At 38.5% G+C, this 16,754-nt stretch overlaps 1 protein-coding gene across 2 annotated transcripts in view; it reads left to right on the plus strand.

The window, feature by feature from the left end:
- Positions 1-1,654: 1,654 nt before the first annotated feature.
- The window catches only part of GLRA2 (glycine receptor alpha 2), a 175,049-nt gene continuing 159,949 nt past the window's right edge, over positions 1,655-16,754 (plus strand). The window contains exons 1-2 of one of the 2 annotated variants that reach the window (XM_037046333.1): positions 1,655-2,297; positions 4,469-4,602. In XM_037046333.1, the coding sequence (XP_036902228.1) occupies positions 2,230-2,297; positions 4,469-4,602 (202 nt within the window). In that variant the 5' untranslated portion in view covers positions 1,655-2,229. The remainder of the gene's footprint in view (positions 2,298-4,468; positions 4,603-16,754) is intronic. The other variant, XM_037046332.1, reaches the window with a different exon arrangement.

A 16,754-nucleotide genomic window follows, 5' to 3' on the forward strand; every position in this document is an offset into this window, starting at 1 on the left:
TAAGGACATTATATTCTCACTGCCTGGGTGGCATAGAAATTCAATGTAAACCGTTGCCACTCAAAGTGTGGTCCACGGACCAGCAGCATCAACCTCAGCTGGAACTTGTTAGAAATGGAGATCCTCACGCACCATCTCAGACCTACTAGAGCAGAAAGCGCAGTTCCGCAAGGCTCTCAGGTGATTTATATTAACAGTAAGAGGCGACAAGAATTCACCATTTTTTCCCTCAGATTTTTTTCTACTTTTTAAAAATCTAAAATTCTTTTTTACTCTGCTATGCTACTTAAATTGATCCAGGGACAGACTTGCCGTTTATGGACCAAAAATTCATCACATTTCGTTTTAACATGGAGACCTGCGGTGGAATGCCCAGGTGACTAACAGGGTACATTTTATAGACAGAAAGTCGCTTACTCACCCACTTGTGGTTAACGTGTAATTTTCATTTCACCTTAGCAGAAACTGCTAATCACTTGCATCAAACTATTTTATTTATTATTAATGATATCTATACATGTATTTTGAAATAGTAATGTTACCTGTCATACTTTTGCATAGGAGTTATAAACTTTAGCTATTGTCTGTCTCCTTTGCCAATTTAGAAGAGCTTCACTTTATTGCATGACCCTTCCTGGTGATTAACATTTGGACAGAGCAGATAATGGTGGAAAGAAGTGGGAGGGACTAGTCAAAGAACATGTATGAATGACCCATGGACATGGACAACAGCGTGGGAATTGACTGTGGGAGCAGTAGGGTGGGATGGGCGGAGGAGGGCAAAAGGGGAAAATTGGGACAATGTCATAGAATAATAATAAAATACTTAAACCTCCAGCGGAGGTGGGTGCTCAACCTTCAGTCTCGCCCTATTTTATCTTGCTCCATTTCTTACCATGGAGCCCTACTCTACCCTGTTATCATGGCAGGAAAAGGTTGCTACTGCCCCCTTCTGGCCCATTGTATTTTTCCTCCTCTACAAAGCGGTGACTTCAGGAGGATGCCCAAGGATTTTGAGGCACAGAAGAAAACTCAACGGAAGGGGTTTTCCCTTATAAAGAGGTAAAGAGATTCTCCGGGAACAGGCAACTCAACTCAAACAAAAACACTCAGGGGGTGAGGAAGACACAAAGGATTTCTAAATTGATTTATCTGGCCCCATGAACTCTCCCCCCGCCCCCTCCCCGCCCCGCACACAGGCTTCTCTATCCCAGGAAATAGACCCCCCTCCTCAGCACAGGACTCCCCTTTGCCTCCAGGTTCCACCGACAAGGAGTGGACTGGCAGGTCCCCTGTTATAATTTCAGTACTCCAGGTCCTGGTCTGTGCTTTCCCCAATTTCCTTTTCGCACGCCTGCTTAGACCTTATTCCCTTCTCTTTTCTGCTTCAAACTCCTGTCCCGCCCACCCACCCACGGACTCACATTTCCAGGAGCTCAGACCCTAGCCTCCTTCACCCTCTCCGCCTGCCCTGACCTCTGCTCTTCCCTGAGTGCCATCGCACCCCCTTCAGCACCCTTAAGCGGAACGGCCAGTCACTCTTTGCGTTTGAACAGCGGGCTTGTCCCCTCTTGCACGCCTCTCCCCGACCCCCGCCCCAAGCGAGTGAAAAAGGAAACATGCGCACTTCAGAGCTAGAAGCTGTCCTAGTGCTGAAATTTATAGGCTGGGTAAGATCACGTCTCTGTCTCTCTCTGTAGCCTTCATTCCAGCACAGGATCGCAGCATTTTTGCCCTGTTCTCCCTACCCACCCCAGCTCTCAGAGTCCTTTTTTTCTCCCTCATTTACAACTTCTTTTAGAAAGAGAACATTTTCTAGAGAAAAGGGATTTGCTAAACAGAAAGGACTTAAAAGCCACAGCCGCCCGACCTCCAGCATGGCATTGTCACCAGCCCCCTTTGCATGGTGATGTGATTTCAGGAGCAGCCTTTTTTGTGTTGTTGTTGTTGTTCTTTAGGAAAAGCAGCTGGGGGACCCATCAGTTCTAAGGCTTTGTCTTTCCTGGGTTAACTGATGGTCCTGAGCCCCGGTTTGACCTGACCATGATGCCTAGAACTGGCACTTTTTGTTTTTTCTCAGCAAACTGTACGAACCCAAATCTCTTTTTGATTTTCAAGGAAACTAGATTCCTGCCAGATTTTGAATCTGGACAATAGACAGATACTTTGTCCCAGCTTCTTTCTGGAATCATTTCGGGGATATTTTCCACAAGCATCACAGAAACAGGAATGAACCGGCAGCTAGTGAACATTTTGACAGCCTTGTTTGCATTTTCCTTAGAGACAAACCACTTCAGGTAGGTGAAAAGACTTCGCATGCTGATGTTTGTCACCTGAAAACTGTTTGAAAGATACTGTGTCGTGCAATTTCTATCAATGGCTTATGCCCTGGACCATGTAATTTTAATTTGGTGAAGGAGAGTAAGGTTTCTTTTGTTCTTTTAAAAAGCTTAATTATGGTGGGAGAGTGGTAAATTTTCAGAGAGGCGAGTTTTATGATGCATAGACCCACTCTGTGCATTTCAACACATTTTCCGAGCCGATGTGATATTGAAGTAGTCAGACAAGTTGCGTGCTCTTTACATTTCTGCATAATGGTGAATTTATTTTTATTTTCATTTTCTATTTTCTGCTTTCCAATTCTTTTGGAAGTCATTTAAAGGGATTATTGGATGCAATAGTTTTGATATGGTGGAGGCAACTGGATTCATTTGCCAAGATCATGCTCCTTTCATTTAAGATATTAAAAACCTCTGATTCTTAGCCAACTTGGGACTTCTATTGTATTTCAGCAACTATACGCCTACTATGAGGGCTAAAACTCAGGAAATCTCTTGAAACATCAGAAACACTTTGAATCTCATTTTGCCTCTACATTCTACTCTTCGGTATATTTGAAATCAATTGCCTATCCAACTGCAATTAAAATGACATCTTTGTATTTATGTATGCATGAGAAGTGGACTATGAATCATTCAAAGAAGGGAGACATCGTTATTTGTATGCTTGCATTTTCTAACTAATTTACAAATGGTCAGACCCATTGACACTTTAAAATATCAGAGTAGCAGCAGGAAGTGAAATAGCCGTCCTAATGAAGGAGGCTCTAAGACAAGATGAATGGGAGGTGTTCATACAACAAAGTGTAGAACTCTCCGTGTGATCTTTCACCCCAGTTTCTGGTGTTTTTTCACAGAATCAAGAGAAATGAAACATAGAGCAGCAATGCTATGAGTACTGGGAACACCCACTATGTTCCTTTCAGGTTCTCACCTCCTGCTATGCTTAAGAAAACTTGTAGGCTGGGATTTATTAGGATCCTCATCCTCATCCTCATCCTCATCCTCAATCTTCATCTCCACCACCACTGCCATCAGCATAAACAAATAGTACTTGATGGACCTGATCCATCAGACGATGCTGCATATGGGAATGTGAGTATTTCTTGATGGTTGTATCATTTTGTAACTCTTCCAAAATGTTTATATCATCTTTGCCCTGATAGTTCATGCTGCTTCTTGGACAAGCTGGAAAGAATGTCTTAGTTATAGAATTAACAAGATTATTTATTAAACTATTGAAAACAAAGCTTGTACAATACATACTTCAGAGTAGAGATCAACATTCAGTCACCACTATATAGTGTGATGGAATTAATTTTCACTACAAACTAAAAACGCTCTTCCTATAAGCCCTTTAAGGAAAATAAAAATCCAAATATAGCTCTAATCAACATTCAGTATTTGTGATGATTCAAAAGATAAAACAATTCAGAAGTTCTTTTCTATGAATACTCTATTAGAGTCAACTATTTAAATGCTATTCTATAAATAACAACTGATAAAATAATAGAAGTACGGATATGCTCACTGTTGACCTATTTTAGAGGGAAATTAAATGTCCAAGTGAAGATTTTCTTTCAGACATCACTGAAAAGCACTAATAGTTGAGAGCTGGAATAAAGTCTAGCAGGTGAGAAGACAAGCAATAGGATAATTAGTTCATGTTTACTTTGTTCTGCTCATCTCATTACATATTTCTTATAAAAACTAGAGGACTGAGTAGGGCTAAAATGCTAGAAGTAGTTTTTGAAATTTATGAAGAAATAATTTTGAGACAATCACCTAAATTTTGGGAACTATCATCTTCATCTCTCTGATGACTCTAGAAAGAAACAGCTTTAACTCTACAGCCATAAAAGCTACAATCTAAAACTATGCACATTGTCTCATTTGCGACATCTTGTGCATGACTAAAGTTTGAAAACTTAAGGGATAGGATACAGGATTTAAACCTCTCATCATTTAAAGTGAGCTCTGGACCCTGTACAACTTTGGAAGTTGACCAGAGGGTTTGTAATTCTCTTTTCCTTCTAATACATTTACAAAGCATGCCAAACATTCTGTGGATGTGAGGTCTCAGGCAGTGGGGATGGAGAGATTGCTAAAAGATTTACTGATGTGTTTAGGGCGGCTTTCTGCAAAGACCATGACTCCAGGTCTGGAAAACAACCTTCGCAGACCCTCTCTCCCTCAGATTTCTTGGACAAATTAATGGGAAGGACATCAGGATACGATGCAAGAATCAGACCGAATTTTAAAGGTAGGTTTTACTTTAACTTCGGTTGCACCTCTGGAAAATCTTCTAGACATTTAAATATTCTTTTTTTAAAAAGTTTCCAAGGCTTTTCATTATCAGATGAAAATGAGAATAGTATTCATTTCATTTGGGCATTCTTTTGAGCTAGTTGATTTAATAGCTTAAATTCTATATGCTGCTTGCCACTTTTGAAAACTTTCCTTATTTGTGTTCTATTCCACAAAGAAATGTCAGAGGTTCTTGCCACATTCCCTATTTCATCTTAAGTGAGAGTGTGACTAGAAATAAATACAAAAGCAAATGAGGGGTTTCACTTGTATGAATGCCTATCGGGACTCATACAAGATTCAATGGTTACACCAAAATCCTCAGTTTGGGTTTTAAATACTCACTCCCAAAGTGAAAATTCAATCTCAGTATAAAAAACACCATTGTACACATTTTTGGGCCTCTCTCATTTTTAAATGGTGTGAGAAGAGGCTCTAATGATACATCAGAAAAAAATTGATTTCCTCTTATTTAAACATTCTAATTGTTTATTTGATGCTACTTATCTGAAATTCACAAAACATATCATAGAATTATAAGCTGCATATGTCAAAGAATGAAGATACTTTCTTTGTTCAATTAGAACAAATAAAAATTTTGGTGTTTTCATTTAACATTACAGAAATAGAATTTATAGTCTGTAGAAATGACTTTTTAACTATTTGGTTTATGTTTATTCTGAATCAGAAAGGTACCATAATAAGAACCAATGATTAATTATTGAATTATTTTAACGGTTTAATTTTTAAATACATATTTTAAATGACAATTGCATTTTACCTTGTAATTTAATTTAATATAATGCATTGTGAAGTGTTTATAATATTTTATAGGAGAAGAACCTATAATGTTCTAGATGTTATGTCATAATTTGTACATTGCTTTCATTTTGCTTATTAGTAATTTAATTGAATTGCTTTCCTTGAGTTTTGATTAATTTTTATTATCGGCAAATATGAGCATGAAAACTAAATTCTAAATTCATTTCTTCTATAAATGCTACACCTCTGAATATACCCAGCCAAGGGCATATTTCATAAAGAAATACATAAGACTTTTGATGAAACACATAAGTTTGATTTATAGAGTATTTCCAAAAGAGACAACAAAACTAAGTTCAAAGCTTGATTTTCCTGAAATCAATTTTCATGTTCACCCCATTTCATATTAATTTTGTGATCATTACTTTGGAAGTCAATATTTGAAACAAAATCCTGTAGGTACCCAGTTGAGAATTAGCTTTCCATGGGGACTGCTCAATTATACATTTATTCACTTAGCCATTTAATAACCTTTGAGTCTGAACTATATGCCAAACACTAACTATGGTATGCTTTGAGAAGTTGAAAGGTGAAACAGGTTTGGGTGCTGCATCAAAAATTTCAGTGAGGAGAGTAGATGTTGCATACTTATAAAATATAATAATATGAAATATATACTATGTAGAAATGAAGCCATTAATAGTTAAGTGACATTAGGGAGTACAGATAAAGTACTACAGCATTCCAATGACTGAAGAGATGATTTCCTACTAAGCTAGTCATGGAAAGCTTCAGAGATACGGTCCAGAGATGGAAAACTGTTTCAAGTTCACGAACATCCTGCTTAATAGCAGTTATTATCCACCATTTTCTGGGAAAACTATTCGATAGGATGTAAAAGTACAGAGTGGTAAACAGTCTATGTTGTCATTGCTACTTTAAGTGACCATATAAAATGAGCGATCATTTCCACACACAGCTTTGTTTCTGGTTCTGTTGGGGGTGTCACCCTTTGGAACTAACACTTCTCATGATTTCAAAAGATAAATAAATGAAAAGAACAAAGTAGAGCAAACTAGGGCCATGTTTTAGATTTATCAACTCCTTGAAGATCTGAGCCCAGGGTGTTTTAAAGACTTATAAAAGGGAAACTGGGTGGATATCATTTAAGATTTTAATAGTAATAGACTTCACTGCATTTTATCTCCCTCTCTCTTTAACTCTCCACCTCAATGAACCCTGATACTCTCCCATAAGTGTTATTTCTACAGACCATTTATAACAGATTAATTACCTACTAGCTTCAACAATTCTCTTTACTCTGAGGATTTTGGCCTTTTGGGGATATAAAACACTCCCCATTATTTTATTTTTATAAAGATTTTACTTATTTATTTTTAGAGAGAGGGGAAAGGAGGGAGAAAGAGAGGGAGAGAAACATCAATGTGTGGTTGCCTCTAATGTGCCCCCTACTGAGGACCTGGCCCACAACCCAGGCATGTGCCCTGACTGGGAATCAAACCAGCAACCCTTTGGTTCTCAGGCCAGCACTCAATCCACTGAGGCACACCAACCAGGGCCATTCCTCATTATTTTAGACAAAAACAATTTGCCTTCTTTGGTGTTACCATAAAACATTGTATGTTTAACATGGTTATTTTCATATTTATGTTTTATCAACCCACTCCACACCATATCTAAGAGGGAACTGGGGTACCTTATTTTATATATAGATATATAGATATACATATACATATACACACACATATATACATACATACATATACATACACATACACATATACAGAGAATTATTTATATATTTATATATAGTGTAGGGAAAGGAAGTCATCTTTTTTGCAGAATGAGGAAAAGAAAACCAAGACAGGAAAATTCAAATCAATTATGAAGGTTAGTGTGCCCAATGATTTGTAGTCATTGGATGGGATCTTTGGAAGGACCACTGGTAGTCACAGTGGCTAGCAAAGATGATTTCACGGAGCTGAGCAGAAAGAAATAGAAGAAAGAGATAATGGGGAACTTGTAATAGTGAGGAGGCTAGAAAGAACACGACAGTGTTCACTATACTTGATTAGCAATGTAGCAACAAGAAAATTTATATAGTAGGTAGAAATGAAGGGTGATTAGGAAATGGGACTGTATCTGGAACAGTGACAGGTTCCCTGCAAATGCCAAAAAATAAACTGACTATGATGACAATAAACATGATGATGCTTAAAATGACAGTGATAATGATTAATAAGAAGACAGAAGGGCAAGATTTGGCCACAAGAATAAAAGCAAGAGCCAGATATTGGCTGCTCAGGCAAAGGGAATGGCTTCTCTAGAAATCTTACTAAATAATAGCACATTTCTCTGTTTCCTTGCTGCCATGCGTTGGCAAAAGAGAAATAAATGCATATGCATGATTTTACTTATTGGAAGGCATTTTTCCTGCATGCTTTCAAGTCAGTAAAATATTTTGTGTCTGTTTCATGTCCCTCACAGACTCTGAAAGATGTCATAACGGGGATATATACAAGAAGGAAGATGGACGTAAGCTAGAAAAGGGAACCAGAAATGATTCAGACTTGGGTCTGTAATCTAGAGCCATTCTTAGAAGCTATAGGAAAAAATAGCTTTTCTAATGTGAAGCACAAGTATATAAACAAAGTCATGAGTCAGAGTTGCAAACTGCATTACATCTATAAGATCCACAGAGACCTGGGTCAGATCTTGTCAAAACATAAATTTCCCAAATCCTCACTTCAGATAAAAACACAAGCTGTGTCCCTTCACGATTACCTGGTGTTGAAATGATGGTAAATGTTGATTTTATGTCAACAGGGGAGTCTTACTTCCCACCTGGGTGTTTTATCTCATCCTCAGTTAATTTATCACACTGTTATTCCATCATTTTATTAGATATTACTTTGTCAGTATAATTGTATCTTGAAAATGCCACTTTAAACATTAAGCTTTTAAAGAAGCCAGATGAAATGCTCAAACCTGGGCAAAATGAATTACTTCTAATTCTCTTTCTTCAAAACAAAGCCTTTATCTAGTGTAATGAAATTTTCTTTGAAAATGAAATTAACTTAGGGTTATATCCTAAGTTTCATTCCAATGTGAATAAATATATTTCACCATAACACTCATTTTGGGTTAGGATCTAGAAAAGATAATGCCAGGAGATAATTATTCACTCCACTTCTTTGTGCATGCCATGCACACTATTTTTTTTCCATGTCTGGAGACCTAAATTTGAAAGTGTGATGTGTGACATTAAAACCTATATTTGCATGCAATATGGCTTCCTTCGTTTCCCAGGGAGTTATCAGCTCAAGAGGTGTTCGAGATATAAGTAGAAGTAGAACCTCTTCCAAAAAATCAGAGGTCTTCAGGTTTCTCCCCTTGGAAATGCTCTCACCTGTAGCCTCGTAAAGCTCAAGCTCAAATGTTGTCCTTCCCAATCCCATTGGCTTGGGCACCAATGTCCATCCAGCAGGGAGACTTGGAAAGGGCGATTTTCTCAGTGATGATGCAGCCCCAGAGCGATCACTGCTTTGATCACCATGGTAGGCATGGGCCTCACACATTACTATGGAGAGTGGAATGCTTGCAAGTGTCACAAGTATTTGATCTGAGTACAGAACACAGCAGAAGCCCTCAGGCACCTGAAAGGGTAGAGGCACTTTAGAAGAAGAAGATAGGAGATAAAAGGGGGGAAAGAGTCTTGAAAGGAAAGGCTGCGGATAACAAAGGGACATTTATATATGACACTTTTGTTCGGGGATATTAATGAAGATTTTTGAACATCTGAGATCCACTGTGTTATAATTTAGTTTAGCTTTTGTGTGCTGGATGGATAGCAACTAACACATTTGTATATACTAGGCTACTACTACTCGGGGCCTACAAGATGCTTGTCAGGGATTGGAGGTGGCATCAAGGAGGAGGCATCTATAGTATTCCAACACACTCTAGTAAAGTGCATTCCAGTAAGTTTACCTTACTGGAATATGTCTTCCACTCCACGGTGACAAAGTAGCAGAGTAGAAACAGCCCTGGACGTAGATCCAGAAAATCCAGGTTCATGTCCTTGTTCAGCTCTTTTTGGAAAAGGCGTCTTCACCTCTCTATGCCTCAGATTTTCTTCTGCCTTTGTAGATCGTGTATCTGAATGCTTTGTTTGGAAGTAGGAAGATTATTACAAATAATTTGAATTATTATTATCAGTCCTCCATTTCTCTTTTATAACCAACACTGACTGTATTATCAACACTTCTTGGTGATTAGGTCTTCATAATTGATTTTTAATGGAAAAAAAAACATGTCAAAGAAGTCATAGCATTTTAGGGTTCCACTGCCGTACAAGAACATAGATGGTATGTGTCTCAGCTAGTTCCTCTTATTAGTTCAGTGAGAAAATTTCCAACCTGAAAGGGCTATTTCTATTCCTAAATATGAAACAGAGAGGGAGCCATTTTTAGGAAGGAATCATCTTTATCCATTCAAATCCCATCCCTGATGTTTTCTTGGACCCTGTTGAAATGAACAAACTAAAAAACATGGAACTCATTTCACTTGGTCCTAGAAAGAATCTTAAATGTAACTGAAGATGTATGATTGTCATTTCTGGTGCATTTTCTTGTCCGGTTAGTGCAGGTGCTAGGGTCACTGCACAAATGTGCTGAATCTATTTCCTGTTTTAGAATAAGTGTTTTTTAAAAAGAACATTTGGTCTTTACAGGATGGCAAGTTAAGAGCACTGGAAATGGAAGCCCATAATTTAGTTTTTGAGAATGTACTGCTTTGCTCCGTAGTTGTTTCTGGGAGACTTCATATTTCCAGTTTTCATTATGAAAGAGCCTACACATTTTATCCAAATTCTGTAATGCTTGCGGTTCCTCCCCATCCTGAAAGACAATTCAGCCCATTTTGCTGATAATCTGAGACTTCGTTGTTTAAAAAAGATAATCTCACAGATATCAGGGTGTCTTGGTACTTAATGACGGAACATTATAATGTGTCCAGTTGAGACAATCCAGTTTAGAGTGACAAAAAATAGTCGTTAGTTTTTTTCTTGGGAGTGTCGGATATTTTTCTTGGTGTGTTAGATTGGACACTTTTGGAATAGGGTATTAAAAATGAAATACAGTTGATCAAGTCTCATAACAACAAGGTCATCAGAAGCATTCTGGATTCTCCTTGGAGTTAACACCCAAGAGGCCATCCTCGCTGTGGCATTCAGCACGTGATCACTGACTTCTTTTATGACAGGGCTACTCTGGACACTTATGACTGATTGCAGGCACTTTTAGCCACATAAAACCCTGTAAAGGAAGGACATGAGTGAAAGAAATAGGTCTCTAAGTGGTATTCTTAAGTGTGCAAGATGTTTAAGAATAAAAGCACTAGGTCACCTTCTTAAAGCCTGTCTAGCTATCAAGTGTGGTCATGGGACCTGTACAAGAGGGAAGCTTGACACTCTCTCTGACTCACAGCCTGGCTCATGCAGTCACCATTCCTTTATGAGCATGAATATACCAAGTGGTGACTGTTTTATTAACACATTCCCCCACGAGGGCAAAAGAGAATCTCAAATTGAGTCAAAATATGGAAATGCAATAGGCAATTGTTATGACTGTGACTCAATAAGTCTTTTCTATTTCTCCTTTTTCTCTGATGGGAGGGGCATTCATATTTTCTTGAGAAAAAATAAACTACATTTTGCCCTTGCACTGTCAAAGAAATTCAATAAGTTTGTGTCAAGGAGTAGACATGTGGGCACAAAATTTGTATGCAAAGGCTTACATCTTTATATTTGAGTCTAAACACACCATTCATTTTTTTATTCCTTTAATAACTAGTGAACAATGACCATGTGCTGGGTGCCATATTACTTGCTAATTATATGGTGGTAAACAGAAATTGGAGTTTTTATTTATTTTTTTTCAAAATTGGCAAAATACATGAACTCACTTCATTATTTAGTGTTTCCATAAAACAAGCACTTTACAGACATTTGCTTTATTGCTCATGAAGCAAGAACAAAACTTGCTGTGTTTTAGAGATGCCGAACCTAAGACTTGGAGTCATGTGATTTGACTGTTATTATTGGGGATTTAAAATATCACAAACCTGAACATTCATGAGTTTTGTTTTATTTTGTTTTTTCTGACTTTATTTTTCGGCTGCAGTTTACGTTCAATATTATTTTCTATTAGCTTCAGGTGTAAGATGTACAGTGCAGTGGTTGGATAATCAAATACTTTACAAAGTGATCCCCCTGCCCCTGGTATTTCACTACCCACCTGACACCCTATGTAGTTATTACAGTATTATTAACTATATTACCTGTGCTGTACTTGACATCCCCATGGCCATTCTGTAACTGCCAATCTGTACTTCTTAATCCTTTCATCTTTTCCACCAGTCCCCCAATCTCCTTCCCCTCTGGCAACAATCTATCCGTTCTTTGCATCTGTGAGTCTGTCTCTATTTGGTTTGTTCATTGACTTTGTTCTTTAGATTCCACATATAAGTATAAACAGATAGCATTTGTCTTTCTCTTCCTTATTTCACTTAGCATAATACCCTCTAGGTCCATCCATAGTGTTGGAAATGGTAAGATTTCATTCTTTTTATGGCTGTGTAATATTCCATTGTACATATGTACCAGCACTTTTTTGTCCACTAATCTATTGATGGGAACTTGGGTTGTTCCTGAATCTTGGCTCTTGTAAATAATGCTGCAATGAACATAGAGCTGCATATATTCTTTTCAAGTAGTGTTTTGGGGTTTTTTTGGATATATTCCCAGAAGTGGAATCACTGGGTCATAAGGCAGTTTGATTTTTAATTTTTTGAGGTGTCTCCATACTGTTTTCCATAGTGGTTGCATTAATGTACATTCCCACCTACAGTGCATGAGGGTTCCCTTTCCTCCACATCCTTGCCAGCCCTTTTTTGTTGATTTGTTGATGACGGTCATTCTGACAGGTGTGAGGTGATACCTCATTGTGGCATTAATTTGCATTTCTCTGTTGATTAGTGATGTTGAGCATCTTTTCAAAGGTCTATGAGCCATCTGTATGTCCTTTTTGGAGAAGTGTCTATTCAAGTCCTCTGCCCATTTTTATGTGAATTATTTGTTTTTTTGGGGGGGGGTCTTTTTTGTGTTGAGTTGTATAAGTTCTTTTCAATTTTTTTTAATTTTTTATTTTAGAGAGAGAGGAAGGGGAAGGAAGGAGGAAGGGAGCGGGAGGAGAGAGAGAGAGATCATTTGTTGTTGACTTATTTATGCATTCATTGACTGATTCTTGTATGTGCCCCTGGCCAGGTTGAGGATCAAACCTGCAACCTTGGAATATCAAGATGACACTATTATGAACTGAGCTGCCTGGCCAGGGCATGTATGAGTTCTCTATAAGTTTTGTATATTAACCCTAATTATATATGTCACCGGTGAATACATTCTCCCATTCAGCAGGTTGTGTTCTCATTTTGTTGATGGCTTCCTTTGCTGTGCAAAACCTTTTTAGTTTGATGCAGTCCCACTTGTTTTCTTTTGTTCCCCTTGCCCAAGTACACATATCAGAAAAAAAAATATTGTTAAGAGAAATGTCAGAGATTTTACTACCTATGTTTTCTTCTAGGAGTTTTATGGATTCAACTTACATTTAACTCTTTAATGCATTTGAGTCTATTCTTGTATATGGTGTGAGAGGGTGGTATAGTTTCTTTTTTTCTTCTTTTTTTGCATGTATCTGTCCAATTTTTCCAATACCATTTATTGAATAGACTGGCTTTATTCCATTGTATGTTTTTGCCTCCTTTGTCAAATATTAATTGGCTAAAAAGGTGTGGGTTTATTTCTGTGCACTCTGTTTTGTTTCGTTAATCTATATGTCTGTTTTTATGCCACTACTATGCTGATTTGATTACCATATGCTTATAGTATAGTTTGATCTCAGGTGGTGTGAAACCTCCAACTTTGTTCTGCTTTCTCGAGATTGCTGTGGTTACTTGGGGTATTTTGTGGTTCCATATAAGTTTCTGGATTATTTGTTCTAGTTCCGTGAAAAATGCCATTGGTATTTTGATAGGAATTGTGTTAAATCTATAGATTTCCTTGGGTAGTACAGGCATTTTAATGATGTTAATCCATCCTATCAATGAGCACGGTATCGGCTTCCATTTACTTATATCTTATTCAAAGGCATTTAAGCTTTTAAATGTCCGTTCTCACTTTACTAAAAACTAGAATATAATTTCTAAGTTGAATGCTATATCACCTAGGATGTTTGCAGAAGAGAAATGGCACAGTCCAGTGGGGTGTGGCAGTGTTTGGAAAACCAGTCTCTAGAGGAGGAGTATAGTACTTTGGGACTATCAACAGTATATCTGAAGAGGTAGGGGAGACAGTGGTTACAAGAGCCTAGAGACGGTGACTATATAGAGAGGCCCACCAAGAACCTAATGAGATCCATGGAGCAAAGTAGTTCATCTGTACTGTCCTAGCAGGCAAGAAGCTGGGGCATAGTCCCACCTCACTCTCCTCCTGCTTTCCATTTTCTCGTGGGAGCCTCTCATTGGCCAAGTACAACTAGAAGTCAGAGAGCAAGCTCGATGATGCAAATGCAGAAGGTCAGCTTCCCAGGGCATAGCAAACAACAGAACAGAAAACAGAGTGTCTCTGGAGGAAATGGAAGATAATCAGCACAAGTCAAATAATGAGCAAAGCCACCCCAACCTTCAGGTGGTCGAGCAGACAGCTCCAAAACTCACAGTCAGTTCAGTCAGCCTCCCTTTATCAGTCTTGAGAAAGAATGGAAGTGAGAAAAGGATATCATTGGGATATATTATCCCAATAGATACACGATAGCGCCAAAAGTAGAGGAGAGAAGAAGATAATGTAACGTGATGGTTCTGCCTCCTAAACAGACCACTGGAAGAGGCACAACTAACAGACTGGTGGTGGGAGGGGAGGTCTTCCTGTGGAGTTTATGGTGATTTTTAGTATGGTTCCCTTTCTATCTGATTCAGTATGTCAACATTTGCTGATATCATTGTCTTGCCCCACAGTAACCCCCTCCAGGAGCCACATACTGAGATGTGTTGTGGGCTTGGACTTGAGCACAAGATGTAATGCCAAGTCTCTCTGGGGAAGGGTGGCTGAGACACACTCTTTCCCTCTGTGCTCTGCTGTTCTGCACAGAACTGAAGAAGGCGTGTTACAAGAGGAAAGATTGGGTGGGGTGGCAGTGGTTAGAAGAGCATGAAGACAGGCACAGACTAGTGTGTGTTTCAAGGAGAGGGCGAGTCTGAGGAACAGGTGCTTGTTTTCCATTCTTTGGCTGGTTTGATGACTGCACCTGAAATACAGCTACTTACGGCAATTCTGCTATTTCAGGGAAACCGGAGAACTGCTTGACCATGTAATTTTCTTTCATTTTTAAAATCCAAGTGTACACAGAAGAGGATATCGTTTATCTCCTGATTTATTTACATTTAAATATTGGGTTGGCCAAAAAGTTTGTTGAATTTTTTTCTGTACTATGGCTCTACCACTTTAATATTGATGATGAAAGAAGATATGCAACATTTTTGGCATATTATGCTTTATGATTTCAAGAAAGGTAAAAATGCATCTGAAACACACACAAAAGAGATTTGTGTGGTGTATGGAGAAGGTGCTGTGACTGATCGAATATGTCAAAAGTGGTTTGTGAAGTTTCTTGGTACTATTGACATTTTGACTAAATAATTCTTTGTGGTGGGGCTGTTCTATGCATTGGAAGATATTTAGCAGCACCCCTGGCCTCTACTCACTAAGAAGCCAATAGTGGGAGACAGTTGACATACTCAAAATATCCAAATCAATAAAGTTCTTGGTGAAAATGAAACACGTCTTCTATTTTACAGAAAAAAAAACTAAATGGACTTTTTAGCCGACCCCATATTTCAAGATGTTGATTCCTAAAAACCACTTTATGTCCAACGAGGTAGTTGAGACTCCTTTTATTGGGCTCCCCCTTAGGAGAAGCATCCTTTGCCCTGCAAAAAGGAAAGTTTTCAGAAAACAAGGGGTCTGTGTATTTAGCTTTGAACCTCGAAGTCTCTCAATAGTGAATGATGCATTTGGCAAAATACAAGTCAAGGTAAATGATGTGATTCAGAATAACTATGAAGGTACTGTGCAATGTTCACAAGGGATTGCTTCCATTCTAGTGTTTTCATTACCTGTAGTTTTAATACTGGAGCACAATACAGCACATGCCAAATCAGAGGACCTAGGGTCTAATGCTAAACCAAATTACCAACCAACCAGATGCATGTCTCAAACCACATGTTTCAGAACACCTGCTTCAGAGCCATCCAAAAGTGCTGTTAGAAAGGCACATTCCCAGGCCCCGCACTTCTCCAACTCTGCCTCCCCAGAATCCCTGTGTGATGGGGTCTTGCAATGGTCACTTTAACAAATTCATTACTCCCTGCAGTTTGAGAACAACAGGACTAGAATGAGAGATTTTTTTTCCCCATGTCCCTGAAGGGTAGTACCTTCCTTATAGTATTTTCCTCAAGATACTGTGTGCTGGCATTACCTGACCAAAAAACAAGAGAAAAATCCCAAATGATATAAATAAATCTAAACTGAGACTCATGTGACCTGATTTTAACTGCAGTTCTGCCAGTAGTTTTGCCAGCTGTGACCTGGAGCGGGCCACTGGGCCTCCCTGGGATTCATCCTTGTCATCTCCGAAATAAAGGATTTGCACCTAGATATCCCTCTCTGCTGCCTCCAACTCTGATAGTCCCTATCTGTGTAGTCAATAGCTTTGTATATGTTTTTTGTAAGTTATTGATTCACCCACAGAAAAACTTGGATGCATCCAATATTCCTAGAGAATTGATCTCTCTGAGAAATTTTTAATTCTGTCCAGCATTGTTTTTGTAGTTGCTCATAATTTATTTCAACTCCCAATATTTCAAGGATGACCATTATACTCTGGGAACATTCTGGAAACCTAGGAGGGGATTACTGAAGAAACCAGCCATTTAAAATGTTTGCCTTGCTTTTGGTCTGCAGGAAGCAAATCCATGTGCAGAGGCTGTCTGGGAAAGCAGCTACCATGCTTTTTCAGCTTAGCATCTGGCCAAAGTTGTTTCTCAAAACACTAGTCCCATGAAAAGTGCTCAGATATAAGGATGAAAAGGTAAATTAAGAATGAAGAATTTAAGCCCTGGCTGGTGTAGCTCAGTGGATTGAGTGTGGGCCTGCGAAACAAAGGATCGAGATTCAATTCCCAGTCAGGGCACATGCCTGGGTTGCAGGCCAGT

This window comes from Sturnira hondurensis, unplaced genomic scaffold, assembly GCF_014824575.4.
Source record: "Sturnira hondurensis isolate 20B ecotype Veracruz unplaced genomic scaffold, ASM1482457v3 Scaffold0005220, whole genome shotgun sequence".
NCBI classification, from domain to species: domain Eukaryota; kingdom Metazoa; phylum Chordata; class Mammalia; order Chiroptera; family Phyllostomidae; genus Sturnira; species Sturnira hondurensis.